General features: G+C 39.8%; 1 protein-coding gene across 1 annotated transcript in view; it reads left to right on the top strand.

Moving 5' to 3' along the window:
• Window positions 1-6,959, top strand: part of Gabra3 (gamma-aminobutyric acid (GABA) A receptor, alpha 3) — a 94,741-nt gene extending 87,782 nt beyond the window's left edge. The window contains exon 9 of the mRNA XM_013025954.1: window positions 6,564-6,959. Within this exon, the coding sequence (XP_012881408.1) occupies window positions 6,564-6,899 (336 nt within the window). The 3' untranslated portion in view covers window positions 6,900-6,959. The remainder of the gene's footprint in view (window positions 1-6,563) is intronic.
• The last annotated feature ends 18,779 nt before the right edge of the window (window positions 6,960-25,738 follow it).

Genomic DNA, 25,738 nt, shown 5'->3' on the forward strand with positions numbered 1-25,738 from the left:
TCTTGAGTTATCAACTGTGACCAGAATCAGTTGATGCGTCTACTTGTACTAAAAGATAAAGGGAAATTGGTATATTTATCCTATGTCCCACCTTCTTTCTTTACCAGCAATATTTTGTTATGTTGCTATTTGTCTTGCCAAGTTGTGTAACATTTATGTTTCCTGTTCTCTTTTTTGCTACCATAATGCCTATAGCTGTTTTCATACTTTTAAATTTAAATGGGTTCTTGTCTCAAAATAGTCCTTTTATTCAATTTTCCATTCATTGCTTAGCTACCTTAAGGTGATCTTCTAAAAGTTTCTTTAAGAAAGTCTCATGGGAATCTCATATTTCTTACTTTTCTGCACATGTAAAATGTCTGGTCATTGTGTTGATATTTGAACTATAGTTGAGCTACTGTATAATTTGTGGGCCACATTCTCTTTCTGATGACTGAAGCATTGATTTGCATATTCGGTTCTGTCAGTGAATGTCATCAAGAAATATAAGACCAACTTGAGGACTTTGGACATCATATGAAATTTTGTTTGATGATGTGAAAATCTACCTAATATACATTTCATTTCTAAATTCCAGTTACTTTTATCCTGATCACTCTATGTAGATTTTGTTCCTAGGATATATGCATTCATGGCCTTGTATGCTGGAAGAAAGTTTTCTTGAAAATTTGTGTTTGTTCTGTCCTCTTCCTAGAAGCACAGATTATGTGTTTTTTAATTTTTAGTCTCCCATATGTGCTCTTTCTTCTCTAATAATGTTTAACTCTTTATTTTCCATTTTCTTTTCACTCAATTTTCTCAAGCTTATCTCTTGTGTCCCTCATCATGTTCAACGCTGTCTCTGGTACTAGTATCATGTGTTATGTTTATATTATCTCTCACAGTGCATTTTTATGTGTTCCATGTTCTTTTATGGGTTCTCTGATAATCTTTTGGTGACCATTTTCCTCCTCTATGCCACATCTTTTGCATCCCTCCCATGATCTGTTTTCTTTGGTTATTACCCGAAGTTGCACGGAGGATTTCTTTCCTAGCCCTATGGTGTGCATTTATTCACAAGCATCATTTTAGGAACTGAGTGAGAGAGTGAGCAGGACAGTGGTGAGTACTTGAAAGTGACTAGAACACAGTGCGTCAGTTAACCTCATGTGCTGTCTCTGTCAACTCTTCTGAAAACTCCCTGTACTTATTCTGCTTCTAACCAGTAAGAAGTTTTCCTTATGCATAGGAAAGCACTCCGTGTGTGGTAGAGGTGTGTGTGCATGTGCCTCTGTTGCATGTTTGCTGTTAGAGCCCTTAACTCTCCAGTTCTACCTTGTCTGCCATTATATTGGGTTCAAACAGAATCAAAGATGCTCTCACTGCCAGAATTAAACAAGGATCATTTGTTGGTTCTCTTCAGCTACTTTACTTATTGAAATTCTGTTCTTGCTGTGAAAGACAGAAAAGCAGGATTCTCAGTGCCTCCTTCACCTTGACCTCATTTTCAATTATTCAGAAGCCCTTACTCTGGGGCATTATAAAAGAATATAAAAGAATTCTAGTTTCATCAGAAATAAAGTTTTGGGGCTGGGGGTGTAGTTCAGTGATAGCATGCTTGCCTAGCATATGCAGAGCCCTGCATTTAAAGCCCAGCAACATGAAACCAAACCAAACCAACCCCAAAACTTCATCTGTTATTGTTTTTGATTACTTCCAAAAAGAAGGGAGCAAAGATGTCCTAAGTGTGCAATAGTTTCCCTTTACTGAAAGATTTCTAGAATAGAGCATTTAAACAGAGAATTTTTTTAAGGCAATGATCAACAATATCTAACACACAGGCTGAGTTTTCTAAGGAAAAAAACCATGCCAAACCAACCGCATAAACTTTTTATAAAAGTTCAATGAACTAGTATCCCAAGTATTGTCATAGCTTTTTCAAGACATTTTGATATAATCTTTATCATGCCCCCTCCAGAATGAATAGAAAGCAGATGAAATAATGTATTGAATCTAATGTGCTTGGTTTCCCAATTGAAGTCAAATAGAATTTGCTAATAGATTGACATCAACTTCACTGGAGTTCTCTGGAAATAATTTATGTTATTTCACCCTAACCCCTGAAAATGTTGTCATCAATGACTCAGTTAAAGCCATATGAGAAAGAAGATTCAAATGTGTAATCTAGTAGCAATTAATGCTAGTTAGGAGAAGAGTATTTTTAGAATTCGGAATCAAAAAGAATTTCTGAAGTTGGAAAGGACAGGCTGAAATTAAAAGATTAATACTTGGTAGGTCAAATAGAAATTCTTAAGTATAGTTATAACATTAAATTCTGCGGTATAAAAGCATAAGAGTTCCCCTCCCTTCTTTCTTCCTTCTCTCCCTCCCTTCCTTCTTTCCTTCCCTTCTTCCTTCCTTCTCTCCCTCCCTTCCTTCTCTCCATCCCTTCCTTCCTCTCTCCCTTCCTCCCTCCCTCTCCCCCTCTCTACCTCCCTTCCTTCCTTCCTTCCTTCCTCTTCCTCCCTCCCTCTCCCCCTCTCTACCTCCCTTTCCTTCCTTCCTTCCTTCCTTCCTTCCTTCCTTCCTTCCTTCCTTCCTTCCTTCCTTCCTTCCTTCCTTCGTTCCATTATTTTTTTATCTACTGGAGTTTGAAATCAGGGCATCTTGCTTGCTTAGTTTTCTTATTTATGATCTAGCGTTGTACCAGTTGAACCCTGCCTCTGGCGTGGCTTAATTTGCTAGTTATTTTGATTGTGAGTTTCTTACATCCTCCCTCAGGTTGGCATCAACTTGTGATTATCCAGAGCTCAGCCTCCTGAGTAGCTAAGATTACTGGTGTGAGCTACCAGCACTTGACTCTTATTTGTAATGTTTTGGGAATGCAGCATATCATTTTCTATACCAGTTGTGCTATTATGCATTTCTAACTGTGAACAAAGATTCCAATTTGTCCACATCCTTGCCAACTCTTTTTATTCATGGATTTTTGTGTAGTAATTAGAGTTGAACTGAAGACCACACACATGCTGGGCAAGCAGTCTACCACTGGAGCCATCTATCCAGTCCTTTTGTTTGCATGTTGCCTTTGAGAAAGGGTCTCACCACTAATTTTACCTGGGTAGTTGCCAGACCCACTATCCTCTTGCCTCTACATCTTCAGTAGCTATAATTACATTTTTGCACCATAACACCTCACCTTAATGTTTTTAATAGTAGGTATCTTAAAAGATTTGAGGTTGTATGCCATTCTGATTTTGATTTACATTTTCCTAATGACTAGTGGTGTTGAGCATCTTTTTATATGCCTGTTGACCATTTGTGTTAATATTTTCTTTGGAAGATTTCTATTCAAGTCCTTTGTCTATTTTTAAAATTGGGTTGCTTTTTGTTGTTATTGATTTGGTTCATCTTTGAATCTCACATACCACATATACTCCTTTGCTTTATACATCTCTGAAAATTGAGGTTTAAAACATGTGAGTGCCTATAAAGGGACTTAACAGAAGAGGCACCACATGATGTAAGTCTTTATTGGGTTTCAGATACATTTAGGGTCTAAAATAACTGTCTAATTAGCACTTTTGGAAAAGAAAATGACAGATGTGCATCTGAAGAGGACTCTTGAGTTGTGTATACATTTGTCTATAAAAATTGTTATCACCTAAGCTTAAAGTGGCTTTTAGAAGAGGAAGGTATTCTGGTTCTGAAATCAGACTGTTTGAGAAATTTTTAAGAGTACATTTTGGCCTTTTAGCATAGAAATTACCTTACGACCAACATAGATATGTTTCCTGTGTAGCACAGGTTTAGACTCAATCACCTTGAGAATCTCTAGAGAGAGTCATTTTTCATTTAGTGAATAACCATTGCAGCTCTGAGCCAGACTGCTGACAAAGGATGTAATAATAAAATGCCAACTTGGTCAAAGTCAATGTGTATTTACCAAATTTCTGAGCAAGGAGAGGCTAATATATTAGGTGCAGAAATGAGAAGCTGTTCACCCTTATTCTCTACCTCCTGTTCCTCTCTTGTCACTATCACAGTTTTTACTCTGACTTGCTTCTTTGGCAATGCAGGTACAAATTATAGAAGCCAATTAAAGCATGTTTTGTTGGAAATAGTGAGAGAAATTAAAAAAGAATTTTCTTTTACTGTCTAAAACTACCTGTGATGAAATCAATTGTTTTTTTTATTCTCACCTGTAGAACACAAAATACCTGCAGAGCTAAAGAAGGTATTTATTGTTTCAAATGATTTTTTTGAGACCTGGTTATGAAAGGCTTATGAGATGATTAAATGAAATAACATGAAATCTAACAAACCCAGGGTAGTGCTTTCCTTGTTTTTTTTTAACTTTATTTTTTTTCTTCTTTTTTGTTTACCCATGGGGGAAAAAAGAAATTACTAAGCAAATTAATAAGTAAGTAGGCAAACAAGTAAAGTACTATTTTATTTAATAGCAGGAACATTTTAACAGCAGGGCTCTATTCACACAATGACATTGGTAATTATAAATGAGTCTCATGTAGTATTTAAAGCATTTACAAGGTTCTTAGAAACCATACAGTTGTATCCTCCTACTTGTAGTAATGTGACTGCAATCCTCAAAGACAAAGATTAGTACTGTTGTTTTTAAATGTCTTATTAGTCACCACTGTTTATTTACTTAAAGCAACACTCCCTCCTCTTGCACACTTCTGCCTGGCAGAAAACACTAAAGCCTGCTACAGCAGGCAGAGCAGGAGCATGGCATACAAAGCCTTTCTAGAATTTTCCTGTGCCTGTGTACTCCATCATCCCACCACAGCAAACTTCTTCACAAACTGTGACTTGGGCCTATGGAATGGCCTTTGCTGCTCTTCAGCATGACCTCAGCCAAGAATCTTCATTCATTCTCTGAGCAACTTTCCCTAAAACCTGTAAGTACTTTGTCTGTTCCACTACGGAATCCCCATAGATATTTGCTCAGAGCTGTTAAAGCTCTACAAATACATCATAAGACCAAGATGTATTCACAGGCTCTTTCCCACAATAATCTGGGAGCTTCTAGGAAACAGAGGCTGAAGCTGACCTCATCATTTATTTATTTATATTTTATTTATTTTATATTTTCTTTTTCTTTTATTTTTAAGTTATCTTTAAGTGGTTTTACACAGGGGTTTCAATTCAGCGTGTCAGTTTATGAATACAATGCCTCTTCATCAGCATCATCCCTTGACACATGTTTAATTCTAAATCGCTCTTGGCCCAGTAGATAATTAGAAAATATTGAGCCAAATTTATTATTAGGTTCATGAATAGAAAAATGGAGTGATGTTTAAAGGAGAAAGATCAAAAGATGTCAAGTCTGAAGTAAAGAAGAAAAACAATAGGAAGGCATTCAAACAGACAATAAAGGAGAAGAGGAACAGAAGAACCTAAGAAAGAAGGGAATAGGACTTACTTCCCTTGATACTGGGAAGCAAAACATCACTAGGAAAGGAGATATAAGGAGTCTGAAATTGTGGCATTAGTGAGTTCACCTATATCCTCTTTTCCTTAGAGCCGCCAAAGACTAGTGACAGCAAGTAGTCTGTAGACTATGATCTAGTAGCCACCTGCTAAAAATTCCCTTCTCTTCTCCCTTCTGCAAAATGGGAGCCACAGTGATACTCCATATGTTCAATAAATACATATATGTGAGAACAGATGGACATGTGTGTGTACTGCCTTTCTACTGTGTGTTTGTGGTATTTTTAGTCGGAAAAATAAGCGCAACATCATAGCAAGCCCAGAGTTGTCTTGGCCTGTTTGGTTGTGTGTGAAAGGGTCATTTGCTTAGCTCTGTGGAGAGAGTGTGGCTCCTACATATGGCCTTGTAAGAATAGAAACTTGGTGTGTCCCTAAGCTTGCTAAACAGATTTACAGTGCATGAAGGATGGAATGTCATTATAATGATGCATGGTAAACACAGTGAATATAACACAAAATGGTTCTTCAGACTTACCGTGCTCTTTTCCTCACAGGAGGTGGTGGTTACAGCCTTTTGAAATTATTACTTGTGTAACCAAAAGATGGCTCAAGCTTCTAGAAACAGCAGAGTACAACCCTGGATGAAATCCAAGAGCCCAGATTACCAGTGTGGGCTTTGCCATTTAGTCTGAGGCTGAGTTTTCTCATCTGTCAAATGGGAATAGTCTCAACTAGCATCCTCAACGGGTTGCTGTGAGGATGAAGTCAAGTGATGTGCACGATGAATGCCCCATAGTTCTTCAGGGCTTCCTATTGCTATTCTGTCATCCTATCCTCTCAACATCCTGCCAATTAGTTTGATCTTCATTTTACAGATAAACAGATTGATGCACCTGCAGAAAAAAATGACTTAGCCAAAGCCACATACCTAGAAAGCCAGGATAGACACAAGGCTTCCATTTTCAAATTAGTATCACTAGACACAAACTTGGATACTTAGTGGCTTCCTAAGCCTTGCTTCTGAGCTTTGTCTGGTGGCTCTTTCTCCCTGTGGCCACTGAAGGCACTGTGGAACGATTAACTAGCTTTTGTTTTGTTCTCCCCTTCTCCCTCTTTTTCCTGGTCTCTAGAAGAAAACACCCGCAGCCCCAACAAAGAAAACGAGCACTGCTTTCAACATCGTGGGGACCACCTATCCCATCAACCTGGCCAAGGACACGGAATTCTCTACCATCTCCAAGGGAGCCACTCCCAGTGCCTCCTCCACGCCAACTATCATCGCCTCCCCCAAGGCCACGTATGTGCAGGACAGCCCAACGGAGACTAAGACCTACAACAGTGTCAGCAAGGTTGACAAAATTTCCCGCATCATCTTCCCTGTGCTCTTTGCCATATTCAATCTGGTCTATTGGGCCACCTATGTAAACCGGGAGTCAGCTATCAAGGGCATGATCCGCAAGCAGTAGGTTGTAATGGCAGTGCTGTATACCCCATGACGCATCCAGGCTCCCAAACCCCAGAGCTCCTCTTCATAGGTTTCAGGATTCTTTTTAACCCTCTTCCAAGCTGTGAAACTCAATTCGTATTTATCAATCTCAATGAAAACAACAACAACAACAACAAAAATTTCCTTGTCCCTGGAACGTTGCTTAGTATACTGTCAAAGTTAAACACTGCCAGTTGCTCATCCTAGTCTGCCAGTGTCCCCCACCTGAGGGTACTGCATGTATTTTCTTGCACTCTGACCACTGCAGAAAGAACAGGAAGACTCTACTCCCTATAGTGGAGGCCTTGGATGTTTGAGAGCTGCAGGATGATGTTTTGATTGTCCAAATCAGGTGATTTAAACTCAGTACAGAGCCAGGCTGGGCTATCCCATATGGTCCTGTCCACTGCCATGTATGCCCATCTATAGTAGTACCTACCAGGCACAAGAACAGATAGCACAATAAGCCGGTGTTAACCTCTCAACATGGCCCCAACCCATCTTGGCTTGGCACTTATCAGTGACAATTGAGGTTCACCATTATCAACCATGTATAGCCCAAACAAATAGAACTAATTGAGCCAACTTGGCACCAATATAGCCAGTGCTCGGACAATCCTGGCCCATCAGAAAAGAAGTACCCTCCTTGATATATCTCTCCTTCAAGAAAGTCCTCTTCCTCCAATTCCTTTGACCCCCTTTGCAACCAGCTTGAACACTGTGTAGCTTGGGTGCATTACTGCCTACAATCAACTATTTTAACTAAAACTATACAGACAAGAAAAAAAGATCTGGTCGATGTTCAACACAAGAATTCTTAAACGATGGGGGAAAGAGAGAACAGCTTCATCTCCCTACCAACACAACTAGTCAAATACTGGACTGGAAAAGAGAGGGAGTAGTAAATGAAGATTGAAATGTGAGTCTAAAGAAAGGGCCACTGGGAGGTGAAAGTCAAACTCCTTCTTCCATGTCCTTCACATTCCATACCCTCTCCCTCACCAACACCCAAGTATCTTGATCTGTCCATATCCACGATCTCTGACCCTCTGCTGATGCCAATTCTTACAAGGAGCGAATTGCAGATTCATATAAGTATCTTTAGTCATTTTGACTTAACTAAACCATTATCTTTATTACCAGTTTTATAATGTATTATTTAGAGGCCATTTGATCTCAGTGTGAGTAAAAGGGACAGGAATAAATACAAAATTTTTATAAGGTAGATTAACCGAGTCCCAGAAGTTTGAATAATTTATCTGGGCTCATTACAAGTGTCTTCAATAAAGAGCTGTCACACACCCCTTTCCAAAGCCAAAATGAAGAAAAGACTGAGAAGCCAGGTCTATGTTGACCTCAGAATCAGCACAATGTCAGCAGGCCTTCTTGGTCATGAGGGAGGTTTGGATACCACAAAGGTCTTAAGCAGGTTATGCTGTGTCACCCAAGACCATATCTAGTAGTCCTGGCTGAAGGGAATGAGACTGTTTAAGACAGCAGCCCCAGCCACTTTGGATGTGAATACTTGTGGAAGTCCAGAGTATCCTAGAAGTCCAAGGCAAAGGCACAGATGGCACCACAAGCAAATCTCCCTTTCCACCCTCTGAACAAAATGCATCTCCTCTCCTCTCCTAAGGGGTATATCATTAGCTGCTGGTTGCCTTTCCATCCATCTTTCCCCTATGCCCTGCTTCCTTGCCATTGCTGGGATATTGCATGCCGGTCCCATTATTCCTAAGACTGTGTCTGTAGATAAATTTATGACTAGAAGAGTGTACTTTTGTGGATCTGTGGGGATGGGGGGTGGGGTGGGTGGGGCTGTTCATGATTGTCTTATGAGATTTAGAATGGAAGCCTGACCTTTGCCTCTCTGTAGAAATTGTGTTTCTAAATGCTTTGGTGCAATGTAGCGGCTGTTTATTAAACCCTTTCTGAATTGTATTTGGGTTGGAAGACTTATTGATTACTCCTTGCCTAACACAGACCTAACCAGTTCTGTGTTCTTGACTTGCACTGACCCCTCCTCCCCCACCCCCACTATTGCCATCTCTACATTCCCTTTATTATCTTTAACTAGTTGTACAAAGGACTTACCATTCAACAAATCAGGTTATGAATGCACTGCATCTTGGTTGATATCATCCCTTACTTTCTACTTCTTTTTAAACTTCAACTGATGGTACAAGAGGGTTACAATCAATTTCACATGTCCCTCGAAGTGTCCACGGCTTCTGAATCACTCCTTCCATCTCTCTCCCATTCCTCTCGCCTCTTCCCCCAGAGTCCTTTCATGTTTTCTACTTCCTTGATCACATGTGTACAGTGAGTATTCTAATAAAGCTGCATGAAGAACAAGACCACTTGCACACAAGATCTAGTACAATGGTCCCAAATGTGACCTATGTGAAAACTGATTTGATTGAGTCAAGAGTCTTATCATAAAATACGAAAGGGAAAGAAACAGATGCATTGGGTGCCCTGCTATATTCATTTAATCCTGGGAAACAGAAATATACATTCACTGTAATTCTATAGAATTTCTTTCCCTCGCCTTTTGAGGACTATTTCCCTTAGGTGACAGTTCTCTAGGGTAATAATTACCAGGCAGAGTAAAGATTGTTGAACTATGAGTGGAGATATGGATGATAATGCATCCTGCGATTAGAACAAATCTGAAATCTAATCTCATAAGACATGCTTGAGAAATTACCTGGCTTCTGCATGATGGAAAAATATCTTTGGGAGAATATTTTATATCATAAAAATATTTTCTTGTCCAAAACAAAAGGAAGGACTTGGACATCCTGACCTTACGTGCATGTTCCAGTCCTGAGATCACCTGAAGGATATCCTACTAATGCCGCAATCCTACAGTTCCTGGCTCATTTAATCACATACCCAGGACACAGAAGTCAACCACCTTGATAAAATTCCCTGCTGCCAATATTTAAGTGTTGTCATCTCCTTAAGAACCTTCTGGAGCCACTTGGCTTCTAAAAACATATCTTCTGGTTTTAGTGAAACATCTCTAGTTTTTCCAGTCTTTATGTCTGTTACTCAGTACCCTTAAATTTGAAACCCTTCCCCTGCCGGAGTCTGGTACTAGTATCCTTGACTACTTTGTAGCATAGAAGAGACAGACATAGAAAAGGCAGAGAGAGGGGGGAGGGAGGAAGAGAGGGAGAGAGAGAAGGAGAGGGAGAGAGGTAGAAAACCCTAGTTCCAGTAGATCATTACGGTACTAGCCTAAACTAGAATACTGTCTAACACAGAGTTGATGATAATTACTTATTGAATAACTGAATGCTAATCTAGATGAGAGATATTTGGACTTGGATTTCTTCAGGGTGATGTTGGTGAGGAAACCAGTGACACCATGAACAGAGACAGTAATCGAATCAAGCAAAGAAAATCTGCAGCCTTCTGAAGCATGTCCAATGCCATCCTCATACTGAGGAATGTGCTCTATTTAGTGCCACTTTAGTTTTTCCTAATTAAATAATTGTTTGGGCCTTTAAGCTTTTAAATCTAGGAGTTCAATGATCCGTGAGTTCCCTTTGCCAGAATACTGATGAAAGAAGATGAAGGCATAAATTTATGAGCGCCAGATCCTATTGAAAACTTCAAGGATACCAACTGGCTAATCCAGGATGAATCTCTGTTACAACTCCCTTCAGAGGGTGGCAGGTTGGGCTTAAGAGGGAGATACCCCATAACTGTGATACATCATGGAAATAATAGGAAATATACAATTGGGGGAGGTTGTGTCAAAGGAATCCCAGAACTGGAGGCCAGTATATGTCCTCTTCAGCTTCAATAGCTTCTAAGTATACAGGCTCCCTTTAGTCCAAGAGCACTAACCATGTAACCACCGGCTGCACTTGTTGATGGGAAATCTGCCTTCTGGGCCTTCTGCCTTTCTTTAAAAAAATAAAACTAAAATCCAATCTTACACTGTATGCATTTAAAATATACAATATACTGTTCTGATTAACATATGTCTATGTATATGAAGCTGAGGGTTATTTAGATTCTTTTTATTCTTCTGCCTTTTATAATTTACATATTAATGAGATTATAGACCATTTGTTCTTCCTTGGCTTATTTCACTTAACATAATGTCCTTCGGACCCACCTACATTGTCACAAATGGGCAACCTACACCTATTCTGCCTTCCCTCTCCCTCAGTCTAATAATTTGTTGTGGCAAGAGCAGTGACATTGATGCCCGGGAACAATCCCATTACAGTCACTGTGTAAAGTTGGTCAAGTCCTCCTCTGAACAGATACATCGGTTCCCAGATTATGATCAGAACACAGTGTCCTTTCCAGAAGCCTACTTGGATATACACTCTGCCTCCAAGTGTCATCAAACGCAAACTTGTCCTATCCTGACTGTTGTCTGCCCTCACGCCAGCTCACTTTAGGACCACAAACTCTGTCTTTGACTTCTGTGTGACACAATGAAGATATTTTGGAGGCTTGGATTAAGCACCAAGTAAGAATACTTTGGAAGCTAAACCTATGGATACAAGCTTCTTATAGATGAAACAGTGAGCTTTCCAGCTCTACCCTGCCCCACCCCACCTTAAACCACAACATTACATCCATGCCCTGAGATCTAGGAAGAAGAGTCTTGTGTGTATGTGTGATGAGATGCAGGACAATTACTGGTTCAGCTCCAGCCCAAGCATGGAAATCCAAATCTTAGCTCAGAAGACACTAGAAATCCTGAGACACATTATAACCAAATAGACTTCTTGGAAACTGTATACCACTTCTTCCATCTTCTCTGTCATAGGTAAAAGGTAGTCTCTGGTCTGTTCATTAATTCCAGCCCCTCCTCTGTTCTTCATCTCTTCTCTTGCCTTCTCAAACCCTTCCGATTTTGTTATTTGCTCTCAGAGGAGCTGCTCTCGCTGAGTCACCAGTGCCCTTGCTATTGAAACCTAAAGGCATTTCCAGTTATGTCACCTGACCTGTCAGCAGCATTTGACACTGTCGACAACTTCTTTATCCTTGAAAATTACTCTTTGGTTTCCATGACACCAGTCTCCTGATAACCCCTTTCCCGCCCTACTATCTTTGTTTCTACTGTTTTCTGTACTCAACTTCTTTTCCTTAAAGGCCGAGGTTCCTGACAATATTTAACCAGGTCTTATTTCCTTTGCCACACTTTTCCAGAGTGACCAGATCAATCCTGATAACTTTAGCTAATGCACACTCCAACTGTCTCTTATTGTGCATGAAAGTACTCCAACAGAACACACCTCTTTTTTTAAATCTTTCCCAAATATCAAGAAAGTTGAGTTGACTTAAGCAGGTAGAGGGCAATGTTATTGACTAGAATATCTGGGGGCGAATGAGCTATTCCCTTGCTCTATGTGACAAGTTGTCTTGTAGCAAATTACACACACATTAGTTGTCTAGCTTCATTCTTGTTTCTAAAGGCAAAAGTTGAGTCCAAAATAAGAAGATGAAAAAGATTCCAGGTGATTGACTAGGGAATGGGTACCTCAACTCACCCATCTGACAAATGGGCTGTAAAGGCTAAAGAGCAAGTTCATCTGGGACTATTGACTCCAGCATTGATGCATGGCCTTTCCTTATTTAGGGCTCATCCCTCATTTCTGACCTAAAAAGTCACAGTTCTCATACCTTTGTCCTTCCACACTAGATGCCTTGTCATACTGTGTGCTTACATTCCATTTTGTCTTGATCTCACTAATCCAATATTGCAATCTCCCACCAGATCAAGCAGTGTAGGGGAGAACTGTCATGGTATAACTCAGTGTAAGGCCAAAGCATAGTCCAAGCTCAGAAAATACCAAATAAAATCACTTCTCAGCTGGGCCTTAATGGATGATTCAAACTGTCAAAAGAAGAAAGAGACATTAAAGACAGTTGGCAAAAAGCCCAGATGTGCGAGAGATCCTAATGAAATACATAGCCAGTTTTATGTATCTGAACTGTCTATGCACTCTACCCATTTGGTGAGTGGTGAGTGCAGTGGCTTTGGCCAAACAGGCAAAGTAAGAGAGGCATGTTCTCAGGTAGAGAACATATCTGCATGTCATTATATGCAATGACCTGTTACATGTTGTTCAGTTTATTCACAGTGTCAGGATGACCCTGAAAGCTGTACCAAGCTGAGATCTTCATCTGCATTCCAAAAAATTAAGGTGCCATGCATGTATGCTGTTGAGTTTCCAATCTAGTTCTATTTCTTAAAAAATGTAGATGTAACCTACTACTAGTTGATGTCTTTCCTGCCTCTTCATGGGAGGAGATCTGGGGAAATTTAATGAATGTTGACTGGAAAAGTAAAGTTAATGAATCCCTTTTAGAAATAGTATCAGCTAGTGAAACCCAAGTCTTAGTCACTATATTTCACCTACACTGGTGTCAGGAAAATTGGTACTGTATCTGGAGGTTTCAAGAATATGTTGGGAAGTCACTAATTCATGGCTCTTTGAGCCATGTCCATGCTGTGCTAATGCCATATGATGAGTTACAGCCAACCTTTCCAGGCTAAAGTAAGTGGTTCTGGTAAATGGGGAGTTATGCCCAACTCTAGTATTCTGGCCAGTGGTTGCCTTAGCTGGGAATTACTTCCAGACTTTGAACATGACCATCATACTATGACTTGGATAGAATAATCAGCATGTCCCTGTCCAAAATGGGATAAAAATAATAAAGAAGGAATAGAGAGGGGGGAAGGATAAAAGAAGGGGCAGGCAGAAAGAGAAAGAGAGGGAGGAGAAGAGGAAAAGATAGAGAAGGGAGAGGTGGGAGTGATCAAACAAAAGAAAATATGTCCAAGGATTAAAACTAAAAACACTAAAGAAGCTGAAAGAGGAAGAAATATTAGATGACGAGAAAGAGAGAGAGAGAGAGAGAGAGAGAGAGAGAGAGAGAGAGAGAGAGAGAGAGAGAATAGACACACAGGTCACATATAAAACATCCCTATAATTTCAGAGGAAAGTTTTTACACTTGGTCCTCCAAGCAATGGAGAGATACTATAGAATGTTTATCAGCAGAGTGTAGGAATGATAATGGTGGGGAAGCCACTAGTTTTCATGTCAGATGATGAGCTCAGCACTGGACATATGAAGATGGAGGTATTTTTGTGGTATACTTGATATAAGTGTGCTGGAGGCAATTGGTTATCTAGGTCTGAAGCTTGGGGATAAGATCTGAACTCAAGACAACTATCAAGGATCAAGCTCCATCAGTTTGTAAAACATGGTAACCGAAGTGTTAGGTTCTCCTAAACTTCCTCTGCCTATACCTCACATGTCCAGCCATGGGAAGGAGTTCAGACAGAGAAGAAAACATGGCTCAGACAGATACTTAAGAAAAGCAGTCCCAGGAACAATTGAGGGATGTTTTTCTGGAACAAGGTAAGGGAGACTGAGAATGGTACAAAAAAGTACAAGGGAGGGTGGAAAGAGGTGCTGCTGTGGTTGGATGGTGAGAGATGGAAGAGATCATTTCTACAAGATAGAAGAATGATCAGTGCGGCCAGTTGCTGCTGCTGATTTAGGAAATTCAAGAACTGAAAATTCTTTAGATGTATGGACAAAAATCTTTGGCTAATTTTTCCAGAACACTTTTTGGGGATGATACAAAAACAGGCGACATACCATCAGCTGATTCTAAAGTAAGAGATAACTGAAAAGGACAAAGACATAGCTGTAGCAAAGACGCAAGTGTAACTCAATGTGAGGATTTATAATAGATTAGTCTATTTTATGTGGGAGAAGCTTATATGTTTTATAGGATGATTAGGAGAAAGTAAGAGAAAAAGAGGAGAAAAGAACAAAGGGGTGAGAAATAAAGGGAAGGACAGGAGAAAGGAGGGAAGGGAAAAGGAAATGACAAAAACTGTGCAAGAGGCGGGGTGTAGAGCGCAAGGATGCTCACAGGCAAGGATAGTGGTCAATCAGGAATATGTTGGGACTGTGGGGCCTAGAATCCTTCTGGTTGTAGGCAGAGCAATTGTACCTTCAAATATGTCTCCATTTTAATCATTAGAATATATACTCTACCTAGAAAGGGAAGATTGAAGTTACTAATTCACCTGCATCAAATCAGAAAATTATTAGACTGCGTGTAGGGTGAGAAAGACCCATCCCACAAAGTTTGTTCACTTTGTTTTACATTTTTCTTCTTTTCCCTTTTTCTTTTTTGGAACAAGGCTTAAACTCAGGGGTCTTATGCTCTTAATGAGCTTTCTTGCTCACGGATAGTACTCTACCACTTCAGTCATGCCTCTGGTATAGCTTTTTGCTCTTAGCTGGAAACTGAGTGTTTCACACTTTTCTGCCCAGACTAGCTTTGAATTGAAATTCTCCAAGCCTCACATTTCTGAGTAGCTAGGATTACAGGCAAGAGCCACCTTCACCTTGCATTCTGTTTTGCTTTTTGACACATTATTACAATATGTAGTCTAAGCTGGCTTCAAACTCAAGGCCAGCTCAGGCTGGCCTTGAACTCGTATTCTTCCTGTTTCTTCTTCCCTAGTTGTGGACAATGTTCTCCTTTTGAAGTTGGAGGAAGGAGGTCCAGGCCAAGAAATGTAAATAAATATTAGAAGGTAAAGAAGGGCAAGGAAGCATATTCTTCCACATGGCTTCCAGCACAGCCCAGTGAGATTCACTTCAGACTTCTGACCTCCAAAATTGTATCCTGATGAGTTCAAGTTGTACTAAATAGCTAAGTTTAATTTGTTAATATAGCCATGGAAACTAATCCATATCCTACTTTTATTTATTCATTTTCAAAGTTCTAATAGTTGGGACAATAACCAAGGCCCACTAATTGAGACTTGAGTGTTACTTTATTAAATTGGGGAACATTTAAAGCCCCCAGAATACAATTCACATTCATTCAGAATATGCTTGCACATATAGCTCTTTGGAAGCTGCTAGAAATAAAGCCACTGAGAAAACATACAAGGTTGAACAGCACTGCTATAAAAGGAAGGTTTCTAGTCAACAATTATTTTACCTTCACCACAGGTGTCTATTCCTTACCCTTGTTCCTTTATTAAGATCCTAACATGGTTCAACAATATTTGCTAGCAATGATATTGTACTCATGGGTGAACAAAGAGTACATTTAAGATACATACTGAAAGACTGGTTTACTGAGAAGACCATGTTAGAACAGAGAGAGGTCACGCAAGTTGGGGTCCTAATAAATATAAAGGCCAATGCATAAGGGCAAGCACATTTAGAAAAGAAGTCATAGGGGGAACTATGGACCTAGAGCGCAATGCTGCCTAGAAGGAAACACCACACTGGAAGGAAATGAAAGGATTGAGGGGCTGTGCCCAGTCCAGGTCCCCCCCCCGCCACACACACATACATCTAGGGCAGCCATGTGTTTAAAGTGCTAGGTCACTTGGATCTCCCTCACCCCCATGAGACCAAGTACCTTGAAGGGAGTGACCTTGCCATATCTCCGTGGCGCTGTAAATGACAGACAGATACTAGTCTGTGTCTCCCTGCTTCTGACTTGAGTGAGGCAATGGATTTCACAGGAAGTTTAATCACCAGTAGAAGCTGCAGAGAACTCCGGAAGTGGTGAGCAAAGATGGAAAGCAAGGATCATGCTTTTTGACCTTTTGCTGTTTTTCTCCGACATCCACACTTCCTCCGTTATTGATCTTTTCTTTCTCACAGCCATCACCTCTTGAAGGGAGTGACAGCTAAATGAAACTCACTTGAAAGATGTCTATAACGAACCATCAAAGGAAAAAATATCCCAACAATTAAGGATGTGGGAACAGGGACAATTCTGTTTAAGGCCCTAGTGATGGGCCTTGAAGCAGCCCCTGATGTTTCCTTTGCTGGATTCTCACTTCTTAAATAATCATCTAGGGTCTCACATTCCTATTTTCCAGCAGACCCAAGAATGAAGAAGAAGAAGAAATAGCTAGATTTAGAGGCTTCAGTCACTGCATCCAGCCACAGAATGGATTTTTGTTTCTTGTAGAGAGATAAAATCAGCAAATCAGCCAAAGTTTCTGTATTAACATTTCGTTTCCATCAACCAATGAATAAGACAAGGGAAAAACTCCCCCAGTCCTCCCAGCAGCTCACTGCCCTTTCCTTCCCATCGTGGATCTTAGACTGTAGGTTAGTAGAAGTTTCACTGTATTCCCTACGGGCTCCAGGCTAGCAAGAGTAGTTGTATTCTTAATAAGCAGGAGAAAGATGACTGGTACAGCGTCTTTCAGGGGCCATGGGGCAATATCTTCATCCGGGAGTATGTCCTAGGCACTGACAGGTTATTTCCCACAGAAGCCACCTTTCAAGTGGATTTCATTTAGTTCTCAATCATCTGAGAAGGTGGTCATAATGAAAATAGGGGAGGATGTTTGGGGGCTGGATGAGGTCATGAGAAAGATCAAGGAAGATGACCCTTCTGTGTGCCCTTTAAGACTATCTAGGCATGTCCACTGTCTTCCATTTGCAGAACTATAAACTCAAGGTAACAAGTGAGTTGATTTTTCTCAAAATGTGGCTCATTTCCTCTCCTTCCCCCAGTCTCTGAAGTTAATAGGAAGATAAACAGCTATTCATACAGGAAACAGTATGTGTAACATGACACTGAGAAGTAAGTACATATTCAGGAACTATGATGAGTTACATGTACCTCCTACGAAGAGCACCTGGTAAGAAAGCAGAGTATAGGAATATATGCTAGAGATTTGGATGTAGAGTCCAGTAGAAAGTGGCAGTGATAGAGAAGCAGGTACAGAGTTCGGTGTTTATGTGACAGTGGATGAAGTACATTGAGGGACATTATGTATGAGAACAACATGCTCAAATGAGAAGTGGAAGGACCTCTTTGTTTCTGCTAGAACAGAATAGTAAAGAGTCAGAATTGTAGCAGGGAGGCCATGCAGGAGGCTATTGAAGCAACTGAGATGACAGATTGTGAAAATAGACAGTCCACTCAAGGACAACCAGGAGACATTCATGATACATAAAATACCTAGGACCTGTTCTAGTTCTGAATAGGATAGCTTAAGAGAACAAGCCCAATAGCTGGGAAATTAAAATCCTAGTTTAGATGTTTGAGTTGATGGCTGTGATATTTTATTAGCTATGTTATAGTATTGGTAGTGTAAATATTTTTAAAGACCATTCTTGCTGAATTTGTAGTGGATATAGGGGATCTGCAGCTAGAGACCAAAGAAGTGGTTTAAAGTGATCAAAAAAGTTTTCAAGGGCTCAGTGGTAGAGTGCTTGCCTTGCATGCTTGAGGCCCTGGGTTCGATTCCTCAGCACCACATAAGCAGAAAACAAAAGCAGGAAGTGGCACTGTGGCTCAAGTGATAGAGTGCTAGCTTTGAGCTGAAGAGCTGAGGGACAGCGCCCAGGCCCAGAGTTCAGGCCCCACGACCGGACCCCCCCCAAAAAAAGTTTTCAAATTGGAGCAATCAACAAGCCAGTTGAACTTGAAATGCATGTTCATGGAACCCAATCTGCCAACTGCTGAAATTTTCACTCATACCCAATTCTCACCAAGCTAAGTAAGTAAGTTTAACTGAGTAATGAGTGTTTCAATAAATAGGACACGAAGGCAATAGGGAAAAGAAGTTAGTAGTAGAAAGTGGATAGAACCAAAGTTCTTAAAGTGTTTGAAAAACAGGTACTTTAAATATAGATGAATGACTGCAACAGTAATATAAATAGAGAAATTGAGTGCTTGGTTAAAGTACTAAAGTGTGCCAATTTAAAGTATAACCAGTAGAAATGACAAGTAAGTTGTCATTCCAACTGGGAAGGAAAAAGTCATTAATGCAAGGGAGGTCAAAAATGTTATATTAAATCTCCACATGGATAGTGTACATACTCAGAAGGCTGACAGCTTGGATCCAAGAGAATAACTGTGAGCCTGGAGCTATGATTTTCAGTGAAGAAGAGATTAAAATCATCAGTGTTGAGGGGAAGTTAATATTACCAAGAGCTTCAACTCATTAGGGTATAATCACTGGTTAGCCCAAAGTTTTGCCCAGAGTCACCTGAGTTGATGAATGAATGAATGAACTAATGATGCATCAATGAGTCAATTTAGAAAAATGTGACCTGCTCAAAACAATTCTGGTTTTAGAATCATTTTAGACTCCATATGATGGAGAGAGGGGCCTCTCAGAATTTCCAAAGACCTTGAAGATAGAGATCAAGTCCCAGGGATTTCTTCGATTAGCCTTGAGATTGGTCAGTGTTCTGAAATCTGTTCCATTGGACCCCACCCACCGTCACTGAGCAGTGCTTGGTATATTCCCCTTAGAGAAGAGCTGTTGAAGTGGACCTGTCCCTTCATAGGTCTCATTCTTTACAGGGTAAGGTTCTTGCCTGGAGAGCAGGCCTTTGACACACTTTAAGTCTTTATTTGACAGCTTGTGAGCACTTCAAATCCTAAACATAAAAACTGTGGCCTAGTGGTAGAGTGCTTGCCTAGTATGCATGAAGCCCTGGGTTCGATTCCTCAGTACCACATACATAGAAAAAGTCGGAAGTAGCACTGTGGCTCAAATAGTAGTGTTCACCTTGAGCAAAAACAAGCTCAAGGACAGTGCCCAGTCCCTGAGTTCAAGCCTCAGGACTGGAAAAAAAAACAAAACTATATTTCATAGGATAGCTGTCTGTTTACTGATTACTTCCTATTGTTCTGAAGTCACTTGGTGTAAGGGTTATAGACATCCATAATTGGACTGAAATTATCAAGAGTAAATGTTATTGTGGTAGATTGAAAATACAAAACAAACAGAAATAACTCCATTTTGGGTGGGAAAAATGGTATTAGGCTATATAATGTTTTTCTCCCTATGGTAATTGTAGAATGCAAAGGTAATAAATAAACATTACAGGTGAGCATTGGTTTGGACAGAGAGAAAACTGAGTCGTGATTGTGAAAAACTTTCTTCCCACTCAAGTTGCCTTTGCCAGCAAAGACTGCAAATGAGTGTTGGATTTCAAATGGGAAAGTACTGGAAAGTGTCTGTGAATCCCCTGGGATCTTGACAAAATGCAGATTCTCACTCAGAAGGTCTAAGGCCGACCTGAGAACTCCTATTTCCAAGGTACTCCAGGTGATGGAAAGCATGGTGGTCCTTCAGCCACAGCTGGGATATCCACTGGAAACTAAGGCTAAATCATAAGTAGGTCGGCCAGGATGATAGCCCAGTGCCTGATAGGAAATGCTCTAGTGGATGCTGAATTCCCAGGCCCCACAGAAATAAGGGTCACAATAATGATCTCAATACTAGCCCACAGCTGGCATTCCAAGGCCTTGAGGTATGGTGCCTTGATGTATAGCACTTCACTTATGGTAGGCTGTCAGACGCTCTCCCTGTTTCCATTTCACCAGATGAGAGCCACCAGGCATCAGTACAGCTGGTCAACCTCCAGAGGCTTTAGACTTTCTCCTGAGGGCCAGGATTGTTTCTGCTCTGTGATAGCAGCTGCTGATTCCCTGTGTCTTGCACGCAGACATGGAGGTCTGCAGAACAGAGATGGCAGAGGGGATTCATTAGACTCTGCGTTTTGATGACATTGGCAATCTTGAGCCAAAGGACTGGGAAGATATTGGAGAATGTTCCTTGGGATTTGTCTGAAAGACACAGAGGTTAAGTGTCATTTTCATCACATCACATTTCATTCTTTAACCTGATATTTGTGACTCTGCTGTGACAAATTGTAATGATTTTCAGATATTTATGTGTGAAAACTTGCATACTTCTCTTAATATGTGTAATACGTCAATCTGAATACCTTAAAATGGGAACATAAGATGGTAATGAGGAAAATAATTCATAGATATCACCCATAGCCTTGTGACCTGTTCCAAAATGCACATGAATGAAGATTTCTGTATTGTCTGCTGACTTCTTATATAGCTCTGTAAGTAGAAGGTGATTGAAAGGGACAAATATGGACAAGAAATAAGGATTTGGCTTCTTTCTTGAGAAACACTGTAGCAATGTTTCTTCTCCTAGGCAGGGAAAACTCCTTCCATTAGAAGCAGTTGAACTGTTTGCAGAACTGGTTTCATGGAGCCCCCATTAGCTTAGAGAAACCTAGTCAACCACTGGTCACTGTTCAAAAGGCTGGATCTCAGGTTCACAGGTTCCTCCTTCAAACACACACACATCCATACATTTGTGTCATCTGAAGTATGACATTCACCTCCACAAAGTCCCCCCTTTCAGTACCTGTTTTTTTAAATGTTTAATAATTGTAACCTCTTTCCGTTGTTTCATCAACACTACTACTTCCTGTGGGTCCTACACCCACGAATTTTTAGAGCTCTATTATTTTTATCCGTAAGTTTTTGTAGTCCATCATGTTTTATACTAACTTGCCTTACCCATGGGAGTTTTATTCCAAGATTCCATGTAGACTCCTCAAAGCATAGGGCCCAAATCTGTATATATCCTCTCTGCTTTTACTGTACATAACACATCTTTGATTAAGATTAGTTTATAAATTAGGCACAGAGGGGCTGGGAAGGTGGCTCAGTGGTAGAGTGCTTGCCTTGCATGCATGAGGCCCTGGGTTCAATTCCTCTGCACCACACAAGCAGAAAAAGCCAGAAATGGCACTGTGGCCCAAGTGGTAGAGGTAGACTTGAGCTGAAGATCTGAGGGACAGCACCCAGGCCCAGTGTTCAAGCCCCACGACCGACAAAATTAATTAACTAATTAATTAATTAAGCACAGAAGTAGACTAACAACAATAACTAATAATAACAGACGAATTGTAACAATGTAGTGCAATAAAAAGTATTGTGCATGTTATCCCTTGCATCAAGATATCGTGGCATGCTGTGTTTGAGGACTGTGAGCACAGGTGGGACTAGGAACCCAAGTAAATGAAAATGTGCAGAGTGAACCTGTGAATGACGGATGCTGTGGGGAGGAAAAAATCCTTATACAACATTTCCACGAGTGCCAAGTCAGTGCAAACTGGGACAGTAGTAAGCCATGGATTGCCTTTTATTGATTGGGGTGAGATGCTTGTTGACAGATGTGCTGTGGAGCCCAAACCACCACCATACTTAATGCTATGAGAGTAAATAGGACTCCACAGCTTGTAGGGCTGCATGAATTCTTTTTTTACAGAATGAAAATGCTAAGTTCATGTCTATAAACTTTCCTTTCTAATCATTCAGAGAATCAGTGAGTTGATATCATGGCCTTAAAATAATTTATTCCTTGTATCCTAGTGCTCCAAACTGCTAAAAATAAAACACTATAATTAGAAGTAAAATGGAATAGTCTCTATGATTTCAGGACCATGATAGCTTTCAAATTGCCATTTAATACTTTTGGCTTATCCTAAATATGAATATGGCTTGGAAGATAATTGTAGATTATTATGATGACTTCAATTCCGGTTGCTCTTCCTGATAAAGTATATTTACTGGAACAGGGCAACACAGTGATCTTGCGTTTTATATTTATCTACTGACCTTTTCAGTGTTTTCTCCTACATCAATTTGTAAAGAAGTTTCCTTTATTTGAAAGGGTCAATAAAATTTTTCATAATTTTTCATTGGGAACCACATCAATTCTTCTCTCTTGGATAACACACAGTTTGAAAATTTTGATTGCCTTGACATTCCATGCTGCACAGTAGTCTACTACATTTACAACATTAGACTGGTTATGAATCATGATCAGTGAGTGCAGCATGTATTTAAGATATCTTGAACTTCTCTCCAAGGGGAAAACAAATCACTGTTCTTTTACCACCTACAAGTCAATGAGAATCATTGTTTTATTTTATATTATTTTTCTATGGTAAAATATACATTTGAATATGCTGACTATACCATTTACCCATAAGGTTCTTGGTACTGATTGAGCACTAGAACCACACAAGGCTGCGCAGCAGGGCCAAGTTACTGTTCCATTTGGCCTTGTAATACTAGAATGTTATACAAAACTCATGAGAAGCACCAGTATAACTTACTAGTCTGCCCTCTAGGTTTTGTTAATATAATTTCACTTTTGAGAAATGCTTTGTGGATTGCTTGAAGGCCTTACAATATGCTATGCTTTGAATGTGAAATGTCCCCTCAGCTCATGTGTTGAAGGCTTAGTCCACAACTAGTGGCACTGACTGTTTTGTTAGGGGATGGACCTTTAAGGAGATTAACTCTAGTTAGAGCAAAAAGGTCATTAGGGGGTGTACCTTTGAAGGGAGTCTTGTTCTATGCCCTTTCTGTTTCTCTGCTTCCTGCCTGCCATGAAGTAAACAACTCTCTTCTACCACCTTTCCCAGTATGATGGTCTACCTCACTGCAGACCCAGAAACAATGGAGTTTGTAACTATAGATTAAATTTCTGAAACCATGGCCCAAAATAAGTCCTTTCTCCTTTTAAATTGTTTCGCCCAGTTGTTTGTCACAGTATAAACTGAATATTCAATCATAGGTGATAAAACGACCGGGTACCACATTTTCTATATGGACTAGTTATTATCTAGTTAGGTATATGCAGAGTACTAATTTATGGTCCAGTGTAGTAGGTAAACCAGGAGTAGGTCTGTTAAACATGTAATTGATGTGAACAAAGGGTTCAGGATCCAGTACAGCAAGATCCTGTACTGTATCCTCTCAGTTTATTCATCATATATACTATTGGAATCACACAAGCTAACAACATAAGATTCTATTTCACTTGCTATTAAATATATATTTTGAATTACAGCCCAGTTGTCTTCGTCTACTTAGGATACCCTAATCAAATACTACAGACTGGGAAGTTAAAATAACAGCAATTTATTTATCCACAGTTCTTGTTGCTATAATGCCAAAAAGCAAGGTTCTATCTAGATTCAGTTTCCAATAAGAGCCTACTTCTAGCCTGCTAGAAGTTCAACTCTTACTGTGTCTTCAGGGGTCATAGAAAGCTCTCTGGCAGATATTCTTATATATATATATATATATATATATATATATATATATATATATATATATATATATATATATATATATATATATATCAGTCCAATTAGCTCAGAGCTTCTCCTTTATGGGCTTCATTTAAATGTACTCACCTCCTTAAAGACTCATGAGTGTTCATGCATACCTTTTGAAATTATGTAATTTGGTTCATAGTATGAGTGTATGACATTGACTGGCCTGTCTGCAGAACACAGGTATGTGTAAGTCAAGAATGGAAGTGGGAGGATGTTCCGTGTCACTCATCTACCTATAACCCACTTGTAGAATTTTTTTTAATTTTTGCTTACTGATCTCCACAACTAAAAGCATTTCTGGTTTGGAAGTCTTCGTTTTCCATGGAAAAATTCTTTCATGAAAGAATATAACAATAAACACAATAATAATGATTAAATAATCCCACTGAATTGTAACATTATAACAATAACCTGACCCTTTGGTGTTCTCATTCTACTGCACTGAGAGAAAAGTATGGGGATTATGAATGTGGCAGTACTGACTGGTCTTTCTTCTAAAGGGGAATGGGGTTGATGCCATGCAATGAGTATTACTGGAACTCACATGATTCTGTGATACTTTGAAAAATTACTTTCATGTCCCCATATGAAAGTTAACAGTAAGTTATTGCAACTCTCCAAAAGGACCACTAAGATCTCAAAATGATGGTTAGAGCTATATTACCAGATAAACAACCCCAACCAATTCAAGACATAGCTGAGAAATAGAGAAATATCCCATAAGACGTTGAAGAAATTTAAAATATCCCCGATTGTCCACAGACAAGAATGTGCACCATAGCAGCTATCCAGACGTTTTTCTTTCTCTTCTCTTGTCTCACATTAGTCAATAAAAATTAAATTGGGAGTTAATTTAAATTTTACATAAAATTATCTTCTTTATTGTGATCGAAAGATGATCATGTAATTGTTTCACACTAATAGATGCAATCATATATGCAGTGGCGGGGGCGGGGGGGGGAGAGTCTTGCTATGTCCCAGATTTGAAAGAAGAGTATGAATGTTGTCTTTTGTATAAAATGGTGTTGGTTGTTTTGTTGCTATATGGAGGTTTAGAAGTACAGGATTGTTGAAGGGTATGAGTGAATGGGAGGTAGCGGTAACCTGTACCAGGTACAAATTGTCTCACAACTGCAAACTCACACCTCTACATTCCTATTATATGATGGCTGATTTGGGACACTGAAAAAACTCCACATTTCTACCTTGCCAATGAAGCTTACTAGTCTGAAAAAGGAAAATGAGGCTTGCTCTTTCTTTCCTGACTCCTCTGGATTTCTGTTCTGCCGTGTCATCTATGAGCATCACCCTAGCAACGCTCCGTCACTGGCTACAGTTGCTTTCTATAGTAATAGTTGAATCCGGATTGCAGCAATTCAAGCACTTGTACATGCAGCATTATCATATCTTCTTATATACACCACAGTCAGCCTCCTGACACGTCTCGCTAGTGTTTGGATTGTGTCTCCACACCCTCTTTTTGAGCTCACACATGCCAGCAGTAGCCATAGCACCTTCCTAGAGGTCTGGATCTTCAGTCCTAGGTCTCTGCTCTGAGATTTGAGACAGCAGATCAGCCAGATGAAGCAACAACCACTTAGAAATCCAACTTTCAGCAACAGTGATTTCTGGGTCCTGAAGTAGAGAAATTTAATACATTGCCACTCATATAAAAACAGCACATAAAAATACATACAGAATGTACCACCAGGTAATGATAAACAACTTTATTAATAATGTGTATATTTATTATACTATCTTTTTGTCATTAAAGTATACTTCTAATTATAAAGGAAATCTACTCTAAAATAG

The sequence above is a fragment of the Dipodomys ordii genome, unplaced genomic scaffold (genome assembly GCF_000151885.1).
Source record: "Dipodomys ordii isolate 6190 unplaced genomic scaffold, Dord_2.0 Scaffold89, whole genome shotgun sequence".
In the NCBI taxonomy this organism is placed as follows: Eukaryota; Metazoa; Chordata; class Mammalia; order Rodentia; family Heteromyidae; genus Dipodomys; species Dipodomys ordii.